Here is a 17112-nt window from a genome sequence, read left to right as displayed (position 1 = left end):
CATGCAAACTGATATATCTGAGGTTTTATTTGTATTAGACACTGCAATTAAGTTATCCCACAATGAATATTTTTCTATTGTTCAAATTCTGCCTTGCAAAATTAAATATATTTACACTTTTAACCCAGATGTGTACTGTGGGTTGTGTCAATGAGCGTCATGCAGATAAAATGAACCTGCTCCAACTTTTGGAGCATGAAATGCTGCGACGGTCCAGTTGATGTTTTCTGTTTTGCAAAATTTATAATGTTTTCCATCATCGGCTCTCAGCTCCCTGTGATGAAAGCGATTCACTCTGTCATCCTGCATAAATGTCCTCAGCTACAGCCCTCGTTTAATGGTGGATACATGTAAAGCTTGTATTTTTGTACTTTTTCTCAGCTTGGATTGAATACAACAAAACAGATTGTAGCAAAAAAATTGTCAAAAAATGTCAGAATTTATTTATTTTACAAATCTTCTAGAGGGCTCTCTGCATTTAAACTTTTTTTTTTTTTTTTACCTGATACGGATCCTTTAAGCATTTACATGCAATGTAAAAACAAAATAACTGAAACATTTTGACAATTTGTTCAAGATCTCAAGTCAAGTCTCCAAGAACATGACATATTAAAAAAATTGCATGTTGTATCTAAATACATACAGTAGCTTCACTGATGTGAAAGACCAAACATATGTTGGAGACTGATTGAAGAAGGTAAATGACAATATTTGACAGTTTCCGGCCTTCTTCTTCTCTGAAAGGAGACTGAGACCACATAGTGTCATACAAGGAGATGATAATCGGACCTCTCTGACCGCCCTCAGGTGTCAAAGGTAGAGGGAGTGGCCTGGTGTTGTCAGTACCTCTGCTGGTCCTCATCATGACATCAGAGGCCCGCTCATCACATCCGTGCTGCTGGCTCACTTCGCCTTTCAGATACCAAACATGGCTTCGGCTGACGTTGGCGCTGCTGGTGGGTACTGGCCCGGGCTCCTGGGCCCAGCAGGGCACCCTGCCTCAGTCCATCAAAATCGAGGGGGACATCACCTTGGGCGGGCTGTTCCCCATGCACTCTCGGGGCCCTCCTGGCGTGCCCTGCGGGGAGATCAAGAGTGAAAAGGGGATCCATCGATTGGAGGCCATGCTGTACGCCATGGACCAGATCAACAGTGACCCGGATCTGCTGCCTAACATCACTCTGGGGGCCCGGATCCTGGACACCTGCTCCAGAGACACCTACGCCCTGGAGCAGTCGCTCCTCTTTGTCCAGGCCCTCATCCAGAAGGACACCTCAGATGTGCGCTGCTCAAACGGAGAGCCTCCCATCATCCCCACACCAGAGAGGGTGTTCGGCGTGATCGGGGCGTCTGGCAGCTCGGTGTCCATCATGGTGGCCAATGTGCTCCGATTGTTTTCGGTAAGTTTTTATGTCTCTTTAGAGAATTCTTTTTTTCAGTAAGTAAGCAGATGGGATCAATCCAGATGAAAGCCATGTAGGAGAAAATACTTGCATATGAGCTAAAGCACTGGTTCCCAACCTGGGGGTTGGATCTCTCAGTCGAGCCCCATGTATCTAAGGGGTCTTCATTGTTTTTGTTGTTGTTGAAAACCTTATTTCCTCTTATCTTTGTTTTTAACTTTAAATTGCTGTTGGTTGAGTATATAGTTAAGACATAATTCCCATGACCGCAACTTTTGATTACGGCCCTTCCTCTCCTCCCTCTGTGTTTCCTGTCTCTCTGTTCAGAAATGCCATACATCTTAAAAAATATATATATTTTCTAGATAATTTCACGTCTTTGTGTCTCAAAAAACCTCGAATCGAAATAGGTGATTAGGCGTCACAAGTAGCGTTGCATCATTTTAAGGGGCCACAAACCAAAAACGTTAGTCGATGACTTTCAAACTAAGAGGGACTGTGCCAAAAAGTGTGCAACTATCAGCAATATATACCCCTAATTCTTTGTGCGTTTAGTTTTGAAAATCTTTTCGTGACTCAGAAAGCAAACTTCCCATTCATGTAGAATTATGGCTCAAACGAGCTGATTACTCTGATTTAATGAACGTACGTATCGCTTGTACTGTTAAATTAGCTCCCGGCTGATCTAGTTAAGATGTACAGAAGCACACAACGGTCCCACTCATTTCGTCATTTTATCCACTCCTCGATGATGAATGGGGCCTTCATTACATTTGGATTTCATTCTGCAGCATGAACACGGTGACTTTTAATTGCAGTTCACTTGCGAATTTCACAAACCTAATTAAGAGTACTCATGTTTACTAGCATCTTCTCATTGGATATTTTGATTGATTTTATTGCACATATGCCCGTATTGCTGCTCTATAGACAAATATTCAGCACATGTATCGCCCAATATGATTTTGAAACAAGTCATTTAAAAGGATGAATATTTTGAATGAGCCTCTGTACACGTCAGAGGATTTTGAATCCATTGTCATGCGTTGCCTCCGCAGGCTAATCCCTGTTATGTGTTCATTGTTGTTTTTTATTTTATTATTTTACAGATGATTGACCTTTGATGATTGAGCGATATGGTCTGCCAGAACTCTATGAATGTCTAAAAATAGGCGCTAGTCTGGGTTTAAATTGGCCAGAAATTGCCCCCCCCCCCCCCAAAAAAAGAAGAAGTTTCTACTTGTTGCTGTATTCTTTACAGTGAGGATGTTGATTTGAGAGCCAGGGAGGGGCAGCTTTAATAAAGGGCAGATGTTAACTACAGATTTATAGATCCCACCCTCCACTAAGCCCCTCTCAGCAGCTCAGGACCCTGTGCTGAAAATAGAGCATCAGGGCAGCAGGATGACAGCAACGCCTAGACGGCATGGAGTAGATTTAGTTAAATGGTATGTTTCCTCCCACTGTCCATTTGTGCTGCTCTCCAGGCCGTGGATACTTCTCTACATTGAACATCTGCTCTTAGCCAGAGCAGGAGATGTTTCAGCATCTACCACACGTGCTGTTTCAACCCATTTTCTTTCAGGGCTGAGATGTTCAATCGATCAACAGATTATTGACTGACTAGTACTCCAGCATTTTAAAATTTGAGGGTTTATTGCTTTTCTCTCCACTGAAACCTCAATTAATCAGTTTCAAAGCGATAATCATTTTAATTGTTACAAAAGGAAAATGCAATCCATCGATTCAATTTCCCTGCACCTTTCAGTGCACATTTTAGAATTTGAATAAAACTTTGATCATTCTCTAACTCACATAACAAAAAAGAACCTGTACATCATATTCATCTTGTACCTGAGCACACTTCTGTTTAGCATTTAGTAAAGTGCATTCAGAACATTAGGTCAGCGCTAAACCACAATCGTATTCCCTGTGCTTGGATCCTGGAACATCTTGGACCGTTTCAAGCATTTACTGACAGTTAGAAGATTTCAGCGGTACGGGATTGTAAGTGGATACTGACAGGGCTCATTGATTTTAAAAAGTGAATTGGTGCAGATGCTTCTATGGCACTAATTGCAGAGGATTACGTCTTGTTCACTCCGAATTTGTATGCAAACAAATTGAATCACCTTACTGTCACTTTCTCCTCTGGACACTTGTGTCAAACAGCAATTTTTTGGGGGGAGAAAATTCACATCTGGTTGAGGATGTGGTCTGTAAAAAGAAGGTTGACAAGTAAATTTGAGTTGGACAGGGTTAACGCACAGCAGCAAACTGAAGCATGTGGCCATCAGAATTAAATATATTGTATGGCTTACAGCTGAGAAATGCTAACCTTTTCCTAGTCTCTTGATCTCTGTCTCTCCCTCTGTGCTTAACATAATTTGGTTAAAACCCCTATAATCCTTCCAGATAATCTGTGAAATGGTTCTCTCGGTCCGCTCTCCTTCACTACCCCTTGTGTCCACCTTTCTCTACTCGTCCCCTCCAGAGGGCCCTACGTTAAGCCACGCTGGGGGACCGGCATTAGCAGGGTCGGGGTTGAGATAAACTGTCAACGTCAACTATGTCATTAAAGAAGTAGCACACCAGTAAATTAATCTTCTCATCCTTTTTTTTCCCCAAACAAATGCTTTTTACAGATGTGGTTTTTACCATCTGTATTTCTCTGTGACGTCCATATCCTCGGCACAGACCAGCTCTGGACAGATCGCACCGTAAAGTTGCGTCAGTTCTGAGAATTACTGAGAACACGGGCTGTTCAAGAGATGATCGCTCTCTGTGATAGTCCAATTTGGGGATTTTAATGCACTACAACGTGTTTAGTATCAATGTGGAAGGCCTCCATTTAGAGAGCGTTAAGGTTCTGTCTGTCAGTAAGTGGTGCATCATCCTCTGATATGGTTCACTGCTTCTTCTCGTCATTCTTTTCTAACACATATTGGCCGAATTGTGCTGCTCATGTTTTCCCCGTGACCCGGCCCTTTCGTCATCGCTGACCCATCCCCGTGTCTCAGATCCCCCAGATCAGCTATGCCTCCACTGCCCCGGAGCTGAGCGACAAGAACCGCTACGAGTTCTTCTCCCGTGTGGTGCCTCCTGACTCCTACCAGGCCCAGGCAATGGTGGACATAGTCAAAGCCATGGGCTGGAACTACGTCTCCACGCTGGCCTCCGAGGGCAACTATGGAGAGAGCGGCGTCGACGCCTTCCTCCAGATATCCAGAGAAGCAGGTTGCGTTTCTGGCTGTGTGGTTGTGAATTCACCGCTGGGACAATAGGGGATTACTCATGTATCAAGCCGTGCTGTTCTCACTCATTAAAAGACTAAAATAGGAAAAGAAAATCCTTTAAAACACATGAACTAACAGGGCAAACAGAAGTACCGCCTCATATGGGTTTAAAAGCTCAAATGATGTTACTCGGGTTCAGATTTCATATCATTATGGTTTCACATAATACACGTCAACAATTCACAATGCTGGACCTGCTTCAGCAGCATGCTGACCGTGGACGATCCACCATTTCGGTCCGTACTGAAATATCTTAACAGCTACTTAATGGATTGCCATTCAAATTTGTACAGACATTCGTGGTCCCCAGAGGATGAAACCTAATGAATTTGGTGACTTTAAATATCAGCTTAGGTCTGATGCTTTTCATCTAGAAACTAACAAGACTGAGTCCTCAGCCATGCTAGCAGCTCTGGGCTGTACTCATGCACAGCGGTGCTTTGAGCTAAATGCTAACATCAGCAGGACAACATGCTCACATTGACAATGCTGACGTCCAGCAGGTATAATATCTATTATGTTAACCATATTAGTTTAGTGTTAGCATGATGCTAACATCTGATAACTAGGCAGATAGGAAGGGAAACGTGAAGTTTTTGTATTATAAATGCTTTATTACAATTTTCACAATCTAAAATTACATTTCTAAGTTTCAGTTGCGATAGGAATTATTAGTATTGTAGACATAACTAATTAACTGGGCAGTGAGGGGGAGAAAACAGCAATGCACAGCGATGCCAACGCATTTCAAATATGATCTCTGACACAGGTGGGCTGTGTATTGGCCAATCCATAAAGATTCCCAGAGAGCCCAGACCGGGCGAGTTTGAGAAGATCATCAAGAGACTGATGGAGACCTCCAATGCTCGGGGGGTCATCATCTTTGCCAACGAGGACGACATCAAGTGAGTCAAGTTTTGCTGCACGTTATATTAGAGAAAGGAAATCAGTCAGATGATGCTGTTTTGTATTCAGTTTGATGATAACAGAGTAGTGAAGTGGAAAGTGTGTGATGACGATAATCTGTTCTCTTTCAGACGGGTGTTGCAGTCTGCCAAAACGGCCAACCTCACCGGCCACTTCCTGTTCGTTGGCTCCGACAGTTGGGGGGCCAAAAGCTCCCCCATTCAAGACCAGGAGGATGTGGCTGAGGGCGCTGTCACCATCCTGCCCAAAAGAGCCTCTATTGATGGTTGGGCAAATTCATTAAATCAAAAAATTAAATCTTACTCTAATCAACTGGATGCAATATGAATTGCGACATTTGACATTGATAGATGAGTCTTAATATCAACGCAACAAATAAAGGAAATTAATGATGTTTGATAAGTCTGCTTCTGATATTTCCACCCTGTCACAAAAAATTGTAAATTGAGTCAAAGTCATATTTCACAGTGCAATAAATTAGATTTTCTTGCTGATTTCAGCACCATGTTATTATTGGAACACTGATATCAATCACTGTGGTTTCACACCATGCGTGACATTTTTTAATGAAACATTAAACAAAGTCTGGTTTGCTAAATGATTCAGGGTTCGACCAGTACTTCACTTCGAGATCTCTAGAAAACAACAGAAGAAACATCTGGTTTGCAGAATTCTGGGAGGCCGACTTCAAGTGCAAACTGACCCGCCCGGGCATAAAGTATGAACTTGGTCGAAGAAAATGTACAGGTAAGCAAGTCCTTGATGATGAAATGGTAGATATGTATCTTAGTTCGGTGCTTGTGAGCCGTTTTGTCTTTTCATTATTTTGTGAGTTATGTTGTATTCATCACTTTTTGACACTTCTGTCACCTGTCAGGCGAGGAAAGAATCAGTCACCACTCTCAGTACGAACAAGAGGGCAAGGTGCAGTTTGTGATCGATGCCGTGTATGCCATGGCCCACGCATTGCACAGCATGCACGCGGACCTGTGCCCTGGCTACATGGGTGTCTGCGAGAAGATGGACCCTGTGGAAGGACAGATGCTGCTCCAATACATTCGGGCAGTCAGCTTCAATGGTGAGCTTTTGACCGTCAATCTCTGTTTTTGCCTCCCGTCTCATGCAATGTGTTATGATTTAGATACAAAAAAACAAAAACACGTTTCTCTTCTTTCATCAAACCGGACGAGAAACCTTAAGTGGAGATCTGAGATTTTCGCTGGCAAAAACATTGCGTTTGAACTGCTGCTCCCCGTCACTGCAGGTTTGAAAAGAAACACATTTTGAAAAGAAAACAGTAGAATGGAGGTCAGCCCTAAGTCAGAAGCCTTGAGATGTTTCTGCTAATGTATAGCTACAGTACACAGCACATTTCTTTGGAGCACGTCCCCCCCCACCCTCCCTAGGGCTGCCTCCTCGCTCTTTCCTTTACACAGCGCTCACTCTTTTCACCCTGGTCTTTCATAAAAAAAGAAGTTTGGATAAAGAAAAGAAAAACGTTTTATGAGAGCATCCTATTTACCTCTCTCCTCTTGCTGGATGACGGCTTGTGCGGAAGACTTTCTGATTGAGCGCCTACAGGGACCCGAGAGGAACACTGAATCATGTTAGGCCAACAGAGCAGAGTGCACTGAAAGACTGAACTCGTGGAGGAGAGCCTTCACGAAAGAGCATTCAGCTTCCACATGATTGCACAAGACTGAAGAAACAGCGTGTGGGTGTTTTCTCGGCCACTAACGATGGGGGTGATGTCTCCAGCTTCAGGAAGCTGGAAGTCCTCTTCGTCTTTGACTCGCGAATATACCTTTTAGATCATTAAAAGTCTGTCTCCATCTAACAGGCAGCGCAGGAACTGGAGTGATGTTCAATGAGAATGGAGACGCTCCTGGTCGTTACGACATCTTCCAGTACCAACTGTCTAATGTCAGCAACCCCGGCTACAAGGTCATCGGCCAGTGGACAAACAACCTTCGCCTCAATGTAAATATTTGTCCTGTTACTTTTGAGGAAGAACTTGAACATGTTATCTCTTAAGACCCTGTATTGATCAATTGATCAATTGACGTGAAACCCCTGATTGGTTTTATCCACTGAGAACTGTAATAAGGTTTATTAAAACAGGACTATGGCGTCTTTAACAATGTTAAAGTAACATAGAAAAAAAGAAAAAAGTAACACAATTTGAAAATAGAGCTCTTCGGTTTTATATCATGTCAGCCTTAAGACCACCGTTTCAGCCACAACGTGTAAAATAATAAAACAAGCTCACTATAGTTTACAACACATCTTGCAGCCATTTGGGAATATGGACCGTTGATGGAATGATAACCAATTTGCAGAAATTGGGCCCATTTCTAAAATGATTCGTGGACGACCAATGAATAATCCGTGCTTAATCAGTGTCTGTCCGGCTTAATGGCAGCATTTTACAAAGTCTTAGCGCGTTCTTATACGTCAGACATAGTCGGACAATGTTTTTGTGTTTGTACATCCACCCTAGATGGAGGAGATGCAGTGGTCAGGTGGTGACCGTAAGATCCCAGACTCGGTGTGCAGTTTCCCTTGCGAGTCCGGAGAGAGGAAAAAGATGGTGAAGGGCGTCCCCTGCTGCTGGCACTGCGAGCTCTGCGATGGCTACCAGTACATGCTGGATGAGTTCACCTGCGACATGTGCCCCTTCGACATGAGGCCCTTCAAGAACCGCACGGGCTGCCGGTCGACGCCCATCATCAAGCTGGAGTGGAGCTCTCCCTGGGCCATCATCCCCGTCTTCCTGGCCATCCTGGGCCTCCTGGCCACCACCGGATGCATCGCCACCTTCATCCGCTTCAACGACACGCCCATCGTTCGGGCCTCCGGCAGAGAGCTCAGCTACGTGTTGCTGACGGGCATCTTCCTCATCTACCTCATCACCTTCCTCATGATAGCCGAGCCCAGCACGGCCGTGTGCGCCTTCCGTAGGCTGCTGCTGGGCCTCGGTATGTGCATCAGCTACTCTGCCATGCTCACCAAGACCAACCGGATCTACCGCATCTTCGAACAGGGCAAGAAGTCGGTCTCGCCCCCGAAATTCATCAGTCCCGGCTCTCAGCTGATCATCACCTTTATACTCATCGGGGTGCAGGTATGCATGGGGATGCTTCTTTCACACACCACCTATGATTCTTTGCAGCACTCTGACTCCTTTCCTTGCAGTTACTCGGGGTGTTCATCTGGTTTGGTGTGATGCCCCCCCACACCATCATCGACTACGAGGAGCAGAAGCCCCCGAACCCAGAGTTGGCCCGCGGACTCCTCAAGTGCGACATGTCCGACCTGTCCCTCATCTCGTGTCTGAGCTACAGTATCGTACTGATGATCACCTGCACCGTGTACGCCATCAAGAGCAGAGGAGTTCCCGAGACCTTCAACGAGGCCAAACCCATCGGCTTCACCATGTACACGACCTGCATCATCTGGCTGGCCTTTGTGCCGATCTTCTTTGGCACAGCGCAGTCTACGGAGAAGGTGGGCAATTTAACATGTTTTTAGTTCACTTCTCCTGGGATTGGAGGTACTTGTACGTTACTTGAATACCTTTATGCCGCTTTATGCTTCTACTCGACTACATTTTAGAGGGAAATTACCAGTTGCCTTAAAGATCCATAGTTTGCATGCAAAAAAATGGTCAACTTCTAGATGTATTTACAGACTGAACTACCCAACAGCATACGAAGTAGTTCAAATTGGCTCCACCTCAACCAGCTAAACTATCAAACGTTGCTTCCACATGACTGTCATAAATATTGCATAATAATAACATTTAATGTTGGCCTATGATGTGTTGACAAAAACACTTTCACCAACGATAATTGAAATGTTGCATACTTCAACTATTTTTTCCCGCTGACATTATCATCTATACTTGCGGCACATTTACTTGGAGTATAATGGAGTATTTTACTGTGTGATATTGTTGCTTTTACTTGTTAATACATTGCTACCCAAACTAGGAACGTAAACTCAGTAGAGTGCAGATCTCCACCAAGTGTGTCTGCAGCAACCACTGCTGTTATGTCTGATTGAATGAATACAAACAATTGTCTAACCTTCTCCGTCTAGACCGCAAGCATCATATATAAATCAAGAGAGGAACAATTCATAATCTGTGACTTCATTTTCTGCTCAGGTAGACAATGCTTCACGAAGTCTTTACACAGTTAATCGTAGTTTGCTGCTCTATTATTGCTCTGAACGTTGCATATTGCTGCTTTGAATATAAAATGGCAGAAAATTGTGAGAAAAAACAATTCCCAAAGCCGGAGGTGTTTTTAAAAGACTCATTTCCTTCAATGACTCGCAAACAGGAAATGTTTTGCCGGACTGTTTTGAGAAAGTTCTCATTTTTCATTCATCGCCTCAATGTTTTGGTAATGTTACCTCAAGAAGGTAGAAATGAATTATTATTCATTCTGCCTAATGTGCAATGACTAATGACATAACGATTAGCTTTATGGTATAATCTATTAATGAATCGGAAATAGATTCTTTTGGCAAGTTGAATCCCTCATTTAGTTATACAACTAGTTATCAAATTAACATCAGTACAATCATTTTATGAGTCATATTCAAGAAGAAGCGCTTTATTAATCCCTCTTGAGGAAATTCACCCTGAAGGCTCTTCACTGTGGAGCCTTCATATTATCGGCAGTAATTTAAATCAAACTTTGAATCTAAATTATGCAATAGACTGTAACACGCACTAATAGTTAAGAGAATAAATGAATCCCTCAGATGTTTGAAGTGAAATCTGAGTTTGTTGCCTGTCATGTTGCGTTTGCTTCCTGCTGTACTCGCAGGACTTCCTGCCTCCACTGGACGGAGAGTTTAATTGAGCTTGTGGGCTACTTCTCTCGCCACAAAGTACGAGGCTGTTGGGGGGGAACATTTGAAAAACAGAGATAGGCTTTGACTAATAGAGAGCAGTATTATGAATCAGTCAGGCTGAAACAATTAAAGCCCGGGGTGCTTTCATTCTTTTCACCTCCTCCCGAATGGAAATGAAGTGAATTAAGAAAAGGCAGCGAGGGAAGGAAAGGAGGTCAGATGAGCTGAGGGATGCTTGGGACCCCTCGTAGACCAATTCAACCATCCGGCTCAATTAATCATCACTTGGGAAAAAAAAGAGCTAAATATAGACACGAACTTTTGTATGGCTGGTGAAAATGGTGGCTGTTATTCTCCCGTCATGTGTACGACCTCATGTAAGAGGAGGGGATTCACCTGCTTGATGTCTGCATGTACATGCGGAACAACCATTCACTGTCGCATGAGCACAGTCACAACAGCTCCTTGCACAAATGGAGAGAGGTCACCGTGAGAAAGCGACGAAAAGCGCGACAGAGATGATGAAAGAAGCCATACTGTCTGAACATCCGCCTGCGAGAAAGCAGGATGTTCTGCTGCTGCATGAGGATAGTGTACAATGTCTGACTTATTTATGGCACAGATATATCTTATTTATGGCACATGTGTCTTTATTTATTTACGACTTGTACAGTTTGCTTGAATAATGAGTACATCATTTATTGGAGTACGACCCGAGGAGAAGTTACTTCTCATTGTCACTGTTGGATTTGAAATAAGAGGAAAAGCAGCGAGGAGAAGACACGGTCAAAGAAAGCCCGTCAACAGAGCCTCCTTTCCTGACTACATATCCCATAAATCATTCATCAGGGAAATGACACTGCCTGCTGTGCTTTGACATGAACATTATAAAGACTGCAACCTATGAGATGACAGAGTGCATTTTCTTGAACTTGTGCAAAATGATATAATCAGGTTTAAGTACACACAGGCGGATACTGAATCATTCCTAAGAAATTAGACAAAATGAATTGATTTTGTGAAGACAGGTGTGTGTGTGTGTGTGTGTGTGTGTGTATCTTTCTGACCTGCCGTGTCTCTGTTGCAGATGTTCATCCAGACCACCACCCTGACAGTGTCCATGAGCCTGAGCGCCACCGTGTCCCTGGGCATGCTCTACATCCCCAAGGTCTACGTCATCATCTGCCACCCGGAGCAGAACGTCCAGAAGAGGAAGCGCAACAGCTTCAAAGCCGTGGCGCAGGCGGCCACCGTGTCCACGCACCTGTCCCAGAACTCCAACGACAAGCAGAACGGGGAGTCCAAGATCGTGCCGGACAGATCACAGTGAAAACAAACGTAGCTGGATCCGTGTTTTCTTCCCCTAATGTCACAAGCCCACACTGAGACGGCTGATGGGAAAAGATCAGCATTTACGTTAGTTTTGGCTGGATTGGGGCACAGAAGGAAAACAGAAATGCTCACCCTTAAAATGGACAGCTTAGCTCACTTAAAGGAGAACTGGAAGGACCTTCACCTTTCCACATATACATCTCAACCTGACAAGGTGTTTCTTTTAACTTTCCCTGAGAATGCTGTTTAGGAAAAAAACAAAAAAAGATGTTTAAAAGGCAACCTTTGCCCTACAGGAAGATGTACATTGATGTGGAGTCCCGTGGGGTCAATGAAGGGTTGTTTACTGGCTCGACAAGCACTGCATGGATTGTGTTTTTATGTGTACATGAATGTTTTAAATTGAGATATTGTTTGTATGAGGTGTCGTGGCTACTTCTGCTGATTGCACTGGAAGGAACCAGCTTTTAAAATGCACCATGTCCTGATACTATTTCTGATAGAGCCCCATATCCCCCCCATAGAGCCCCATATCAAGTGATCTCATTCATGCATGGGAACCTTGTCAGAAAGCTTCCGATCATCAGTTGCATTAGATTTTGTGCCACTTAAGGTCCTCTTGTCATGACAAGTTCTCATGTCTGCAAACACAATTTATTTAATGAGGCAACTCCTGAAATTAACAACAGTCCCTTATTTGCTGTATACTTTTTGTTACTTGATCTCAGTGTACAGCTCAGGTTTTTCTGAAATAACGTTTTGCTTAAAGAGTTCCTTCTGTACTGGCACAGCCTTTTGAATACAAATGGAGTCAGCGGCTCTCACGGTGCAGGGCTGAGACGCGGGTAAACACAGTTCATACCGCCCTCTGCAGGAGAGCACACCTCAGTGAAATGTTGGTGGATAAAAGCACAGCCAAGAGGGAATTGTTTGTAGACCCCACACAATCCTTAATAAAAAAAATATTGTTTATTATTTCAGTTGGTTTACATCTGACAGGACCAGTAAAACTAAAAAATACCTCAGGTATATCCACATGTTGGATGGATTTTAAATAAGAGAGTATAGAGAACAGATGGTATTCGTGACTATCAATGACATAATACAGAACGTGACATTAGAATGCTCTCTAAAGAAGTCGGTTTGTCTCACACACATACAGACACCAACAGAACAACTTTGCTCCGACGCAAAGCTGGTCGAGACACAGTCTCCACATTCAAGTCAAAAAAAGAAAAAGAAATGTACAGCAGGTTTGCGGATGTCCTCGAAAGCTCAGCATCTGTTGTCATGCGGGAGGTCAGTTACTGCTTTTAAATTAAGCTTCGATCAGAGAGTCCCGTTTGGTGCCGAGTGGCAGGCTGGTTCTGTGTGCCAGAGGTCATCCGTTACTCGAGGAAGCCGTCCAGAGTCAGGCAGGTTGCAATCTTGTGCTGAGGCCTGGTTACGTTTTTCCTCTTCGCTTTCATCAGCGGGCGAATCTCTGATAACGGAGACTGGAGCGCTTAGTTAAGGAATGATGTAACATTAGCATTAGTCATATTTATGGCCATCTGACGAATATTTTAATATCTGGCTATGTTCACGAGCGAGACGCTTATTGCGTCTGTCGGCTGTTTGGTGCTGGGCAGGTTGCGTGCAGTAGGTTTATTTAGTTTAGTAGTTTGCTTTAGCTAGTCCAAACACAATCAAATGAATGATTAAGTTAAAATGAATAAACACTTGATTGACACATACATTCCCCATGACAGAAATAAAAGGATACAGGTTGGATGAATTTAGTACGTCCTCCTAAACCATCATAACCAGTTCTCACCTGAAACGAGAAACACTTTCTTTCATTAAACCACTAAAAGCACAAAGGACACATAAAAACATTGGACCTGAAGTGCAGGAGATAGTTCTGCTGTACGTACAGCTCCAAGCTTCCTCTGAGGGTCCAACATGCTACCGAAAGCCTTTGTTCTGAAGAGGAGGGAGTTCCTCAAAAAAGGATCCAGGGATCCATCCTCGTCTCGAGCCTGAGGCAAGAAAAACTGATGTCAGACATGTGCAACACATCTAAAAACGAACCTTGTTGAGTGACATTAACAAAGCTACCTTGCTTACAGATGAACCTCTCTCGTATTGTTTGGACTCAGACGACCTGAAAAATAAAGCATTTTACCGAAAAACATTTGCAATGTATTACTACTTAATTCTCTAGTATACAACACAGATTAAACGATATTATGAGCACATGGCTCACACAGCAGCAGCTTCCACAATCGAAACAGAAAACCCATTCCCACAATGAGCTACATTAAACTTACGCCTGAGGATCAAGCCGCATCTTCTTGGATTGGAACTGCGTCCGTCTCTTGGCCAGATCATCTGGCGTAGCGACGTCGTACGTCATGTTGAGGTCAATGTCCTGGCTGCCTGCAGGCTGGTGGAGGCGAGGCTGCTTCAGCTCCACCGGGGCCGGGCTGAGAATACGGATTCAGAACCCTCATCAGTAAATCACAGGTAGTTTATGTCGCAGGCAGCGAGTGCAGACTTCAGTCCAGTGGGCCGAGTGTTACACACCTTTCAAAGACGAGCCGACTGATTGCTTCATTTGTCCGCGTCGGGGTGCTCAGAGTCCTCTGAAGGAACTCCACTTTCTTCTTCAGACTCTGTGGACAGACATACATGCAGGAATCACAACCACGACTTTCTCCGATACTGAAAATAAAAAGGCATATTTGGCGGATTTGCCTTACAGAGATCTCCTTGTCGGCATTGGCCAAATCGTTCTGCAGAGATTTCATGTCCTCTTTGGTCTGATTCACCTCCACTGTGGCTTTGTGTAACTAAAACGATAAAAAAAACCCACTCTGATTTAGAGATTCTGCATTGAAGAATGGCTTCCTCCAGGTGTGTTGACTTACTAACAACGTTACCTTGTTGTTTGACGTGAGCACTTCTCTCTTCAGCTTCTCACTCATGTCATGTGTAGACTTCAAGCTTCCTTTGAGATTATCGTACTCTCTTTAAAAAAAAAAAAGGAAAGGGGGGGGGAGATGAATGCTTTGTGAGTGAACACCGGCAAGTTGTGTTCATTCAGACTGAACCTCTAAACTATGTGCTGTCCGTCACACTGATCAGCTGCTCTTGGGCTCCTTACTTTTTGAGCGAGATGCAGTAGATGGAGAGCTGCTCCACCGCCGCCTGGCTGACCCCCATATCTGTGATCATGGACTCCACCTCTGCTCTCTGGCCCTGCAGCAACACGTCCAGGCTGGGACAAACCACCAGTATTAGTGCACAGGGTGAGTATGACTTTATTTTACAATGAAACAAGACAGTTTACTACGCAGAGTTTGATAAATCATGAATATTGTCATACTAGAAAACATATTAAGAATTCTGATACCCGACTGTTCTGAGGGAAATACGCAATGAATTATTTCTTGCGTGTATATCCAAACTACTAATAATGATGATTTAATCACATATTTATCATTTATAGTATGTGATATTGAAATATTTAAGATCGACATTTCCACACATGCAGAACAGCTAATCTTGTGGTTAATGTCGTGTGAGCCAACGTTACAGCCAGTATTTGTATGAATGCAGATACCTCTCAAAGGTTTTCACTCTGGTCCTGAGTCTCCGGGCTTCGTCCTTGGCGGCCTGCGTTTCATTCTGCTGCTTCTCAAGGTACGTCATCTGTTTCTGTCAAAAAAGAATTAAACAGATAAACAAAAAGAATCTGCAGAGACAATATGAGTCAGCATAAGAAAATGAATGGGTTGAAACAATAGAGAACAGACAGCTTACTCTGAGGGTGGAACAGAGCATCTCCTTCTCCATAATCTCTTTCCGCACACTGTCCAGGTCTGTCCTCTGCTTGTCCACAGTGACTTTCAAATTGTCCACCGTCTTCTGCTTGTCCCGCCAGTCTCGCTCTGCAAATCGATCAAATAGGACGATGAATCACTGCCGTCTGCTGCTTTCAACAATCAAATCGGATCACAACAGAGTGAGGTTTCTCACCTTTGGTGTTTAAAAGCGCCTTCATTCGATCAAGATCATTCTAAGTTAGGGGGGAAAACACAATCACAAAAGAATATGAGACATTAAATCAAATCTTGATGACAAGAAGGACCATCAAGTACAAGATTATGTGTAAAGAAAACCTCACTCAAACAATCGACGCTCCAAGTGTGGTACCTGCAAGCTTTCGGGGTCCTTCGTGCCCTCCTGCTCTTCACCGATGTCGAAGTACAGCTTGTTGATAATGTGTCTGGTGCTGACCTGCACATACATGGAGGCACAACAGTATTTAAGTTGACGTCTTTCTTCAGTTTGGCAAGTTTAGTCTTCAGTAACGTACTGTACCTGTTTTCTACACTGTGGACAGGTTTTCGTGGGGGCTGTCTGAAACCACTGGAGAAGACTGAGAAGAGAGAGGAGAAAAGGAAACAATTAGACATTTATAACGTGTCAGAAAAGTGAGTGCTGAAGGTTTTGACACTCTGTATCAGATTACCATTCATAGTGGAACGTGTGTCCGCAGTGGATGGCAGCAACATCTTTGGAGTGATCGAAGAAATCGGAGCAAATCGTGCAATATGCTCGGATAGGCATCTTGCTGTCACGCGGATCACCCTGTTATGATGAACAGTGTGCAAAAACCGCATTGCTTGACGTGCAAACAGTATTCTGCCTTGCTAAAGCTGTGCTGTTGTCAGCTAACATTGACGCGTTACTGGCCCTGCTAACGTTAACGTTAGCTAGCTAGCTTTGGTAAACGTTGGCTGCCGTATCAGTCGCCATACTTACAACAAAACAAAAAGGAAGACGTTAAGTTACTGCGTATTATTTTGTAATTGATTCACGCATCCCTAATGTGTGGGAAATGGGATTTTAGTCGAGCTGAATTTAACTGTATCAAGCTTGTTCAACACAAACACAATGACGACTGGCCCATTTCCGCGCTGTACGTTCAAACATAAGCCCCGCCCCTTTACGCTACATTCAAGTGTTACTCGTATTCTTTGGGTGTATTCAATTTAATAATTGTTAATTATTTAATAAGATAGGAAAAGCTAAAATGTGTCAGGCTCTAACAAATAAACTAATCATCCATCACTTTTTAACTATAAATTATTTTTTTGTGGAAAAATATCACTTTTGTTGCTTTCATTTTTACACCAAGGATTTCTTTTCCTACTTCGAGTATGTTAAAAAGTAGCAAGCATGGTTGTCTGATGTCCCACGTGCTCAAATGCACCATCGAGATCAAATAACAAACTCTG

At 43.5% G+C, this 17112-nt stretch overlaps 2 protein-coding genes across 3 annotated transcripts; one reads left to right on the top strand and one right to left on the bottom strand.

Moving 5' to 3' along the window:
* Positions 1-863: 863 nt before the first annotated feature.
* grm6b (glutamate receptor, metabotropic 6b) lies at positions 864-11822 on the top strand (the record flags this gene model as incomplete). 2 transcript variants are annotated; one of them, XM_079265571.1, is made up of 10 exons in its annotated part: positions 864-1400; positions 4424-4640; positions 5469-5604; positions 5737-5891; positions 6233-6373; positions 6504-6704; positions 7467-7606; positions 8127-8750; positions 8822-9133; positions 11580-11822. In XM_079265571.1, 10 exons carry the CDS (start codon positions 864-866, stop codon positions 11820-11822), a joined length of 2706 nt encoding a protein of 901 aa, XP_079121697.1. The 2 variants fall into 2 exon arrangements, with proteins under 2 accessions (XP_079121697.1, XP_079121698.1); XM_079265572.1 differs by having other exon boundaries at positions 1011-1400; positions 8130-8750.
* Positions 11823-12815: 993 nt separating this feature from the next.
* traip (TRAF-interacting protein) lies at positions 12816-16703 on the bottom strand. Its single transcript, XM_079265587.1, has 15 exons — positions 16344-16703; positions 16193-16250; positions 16025-16108; positions 15848-15887; positions 15632-15759; positions 15432-15526; positions 14973-15086; positions 14749-14836; positions 14569-14658; positions 14393-14481; positions 14137-14292; positions 13925-13970; positions 13741-13845; positions 13590-13640; positions 12816-13320 (listed from the first exon to the last, which is right to left on the bottom strand). Exons 1-15 carry the CDS (start codon positions 16439-16441, stop codon positions 13213-13215), a joined length of 1350 nt encoding a protein of 449 aa, XP_079121713.1. The 5' UTR covers positions 16442-16703; the 3' UTR covers positions 12816-13212.
* Positions 16704-17112: the final 409 nt, after the last annotated feature.

This window comes from Melanostigma gelatinosum, assembly GCF_949748355.1.
Source record: "Melanostigma gelatinosum genome assembly, chromosome: 3".
Taxonomy (NCBI): Eukaryota; Metazoa; Chordata; class Actinopteri; order Perciformes; family Zoarcidae; genus Melanostigma; species Melanostigma gelatinosum.
Note: the sequence above shows the minus strand (reverse complement) of the source record. Positions and strands in the feature narration are given on the sequence as shown.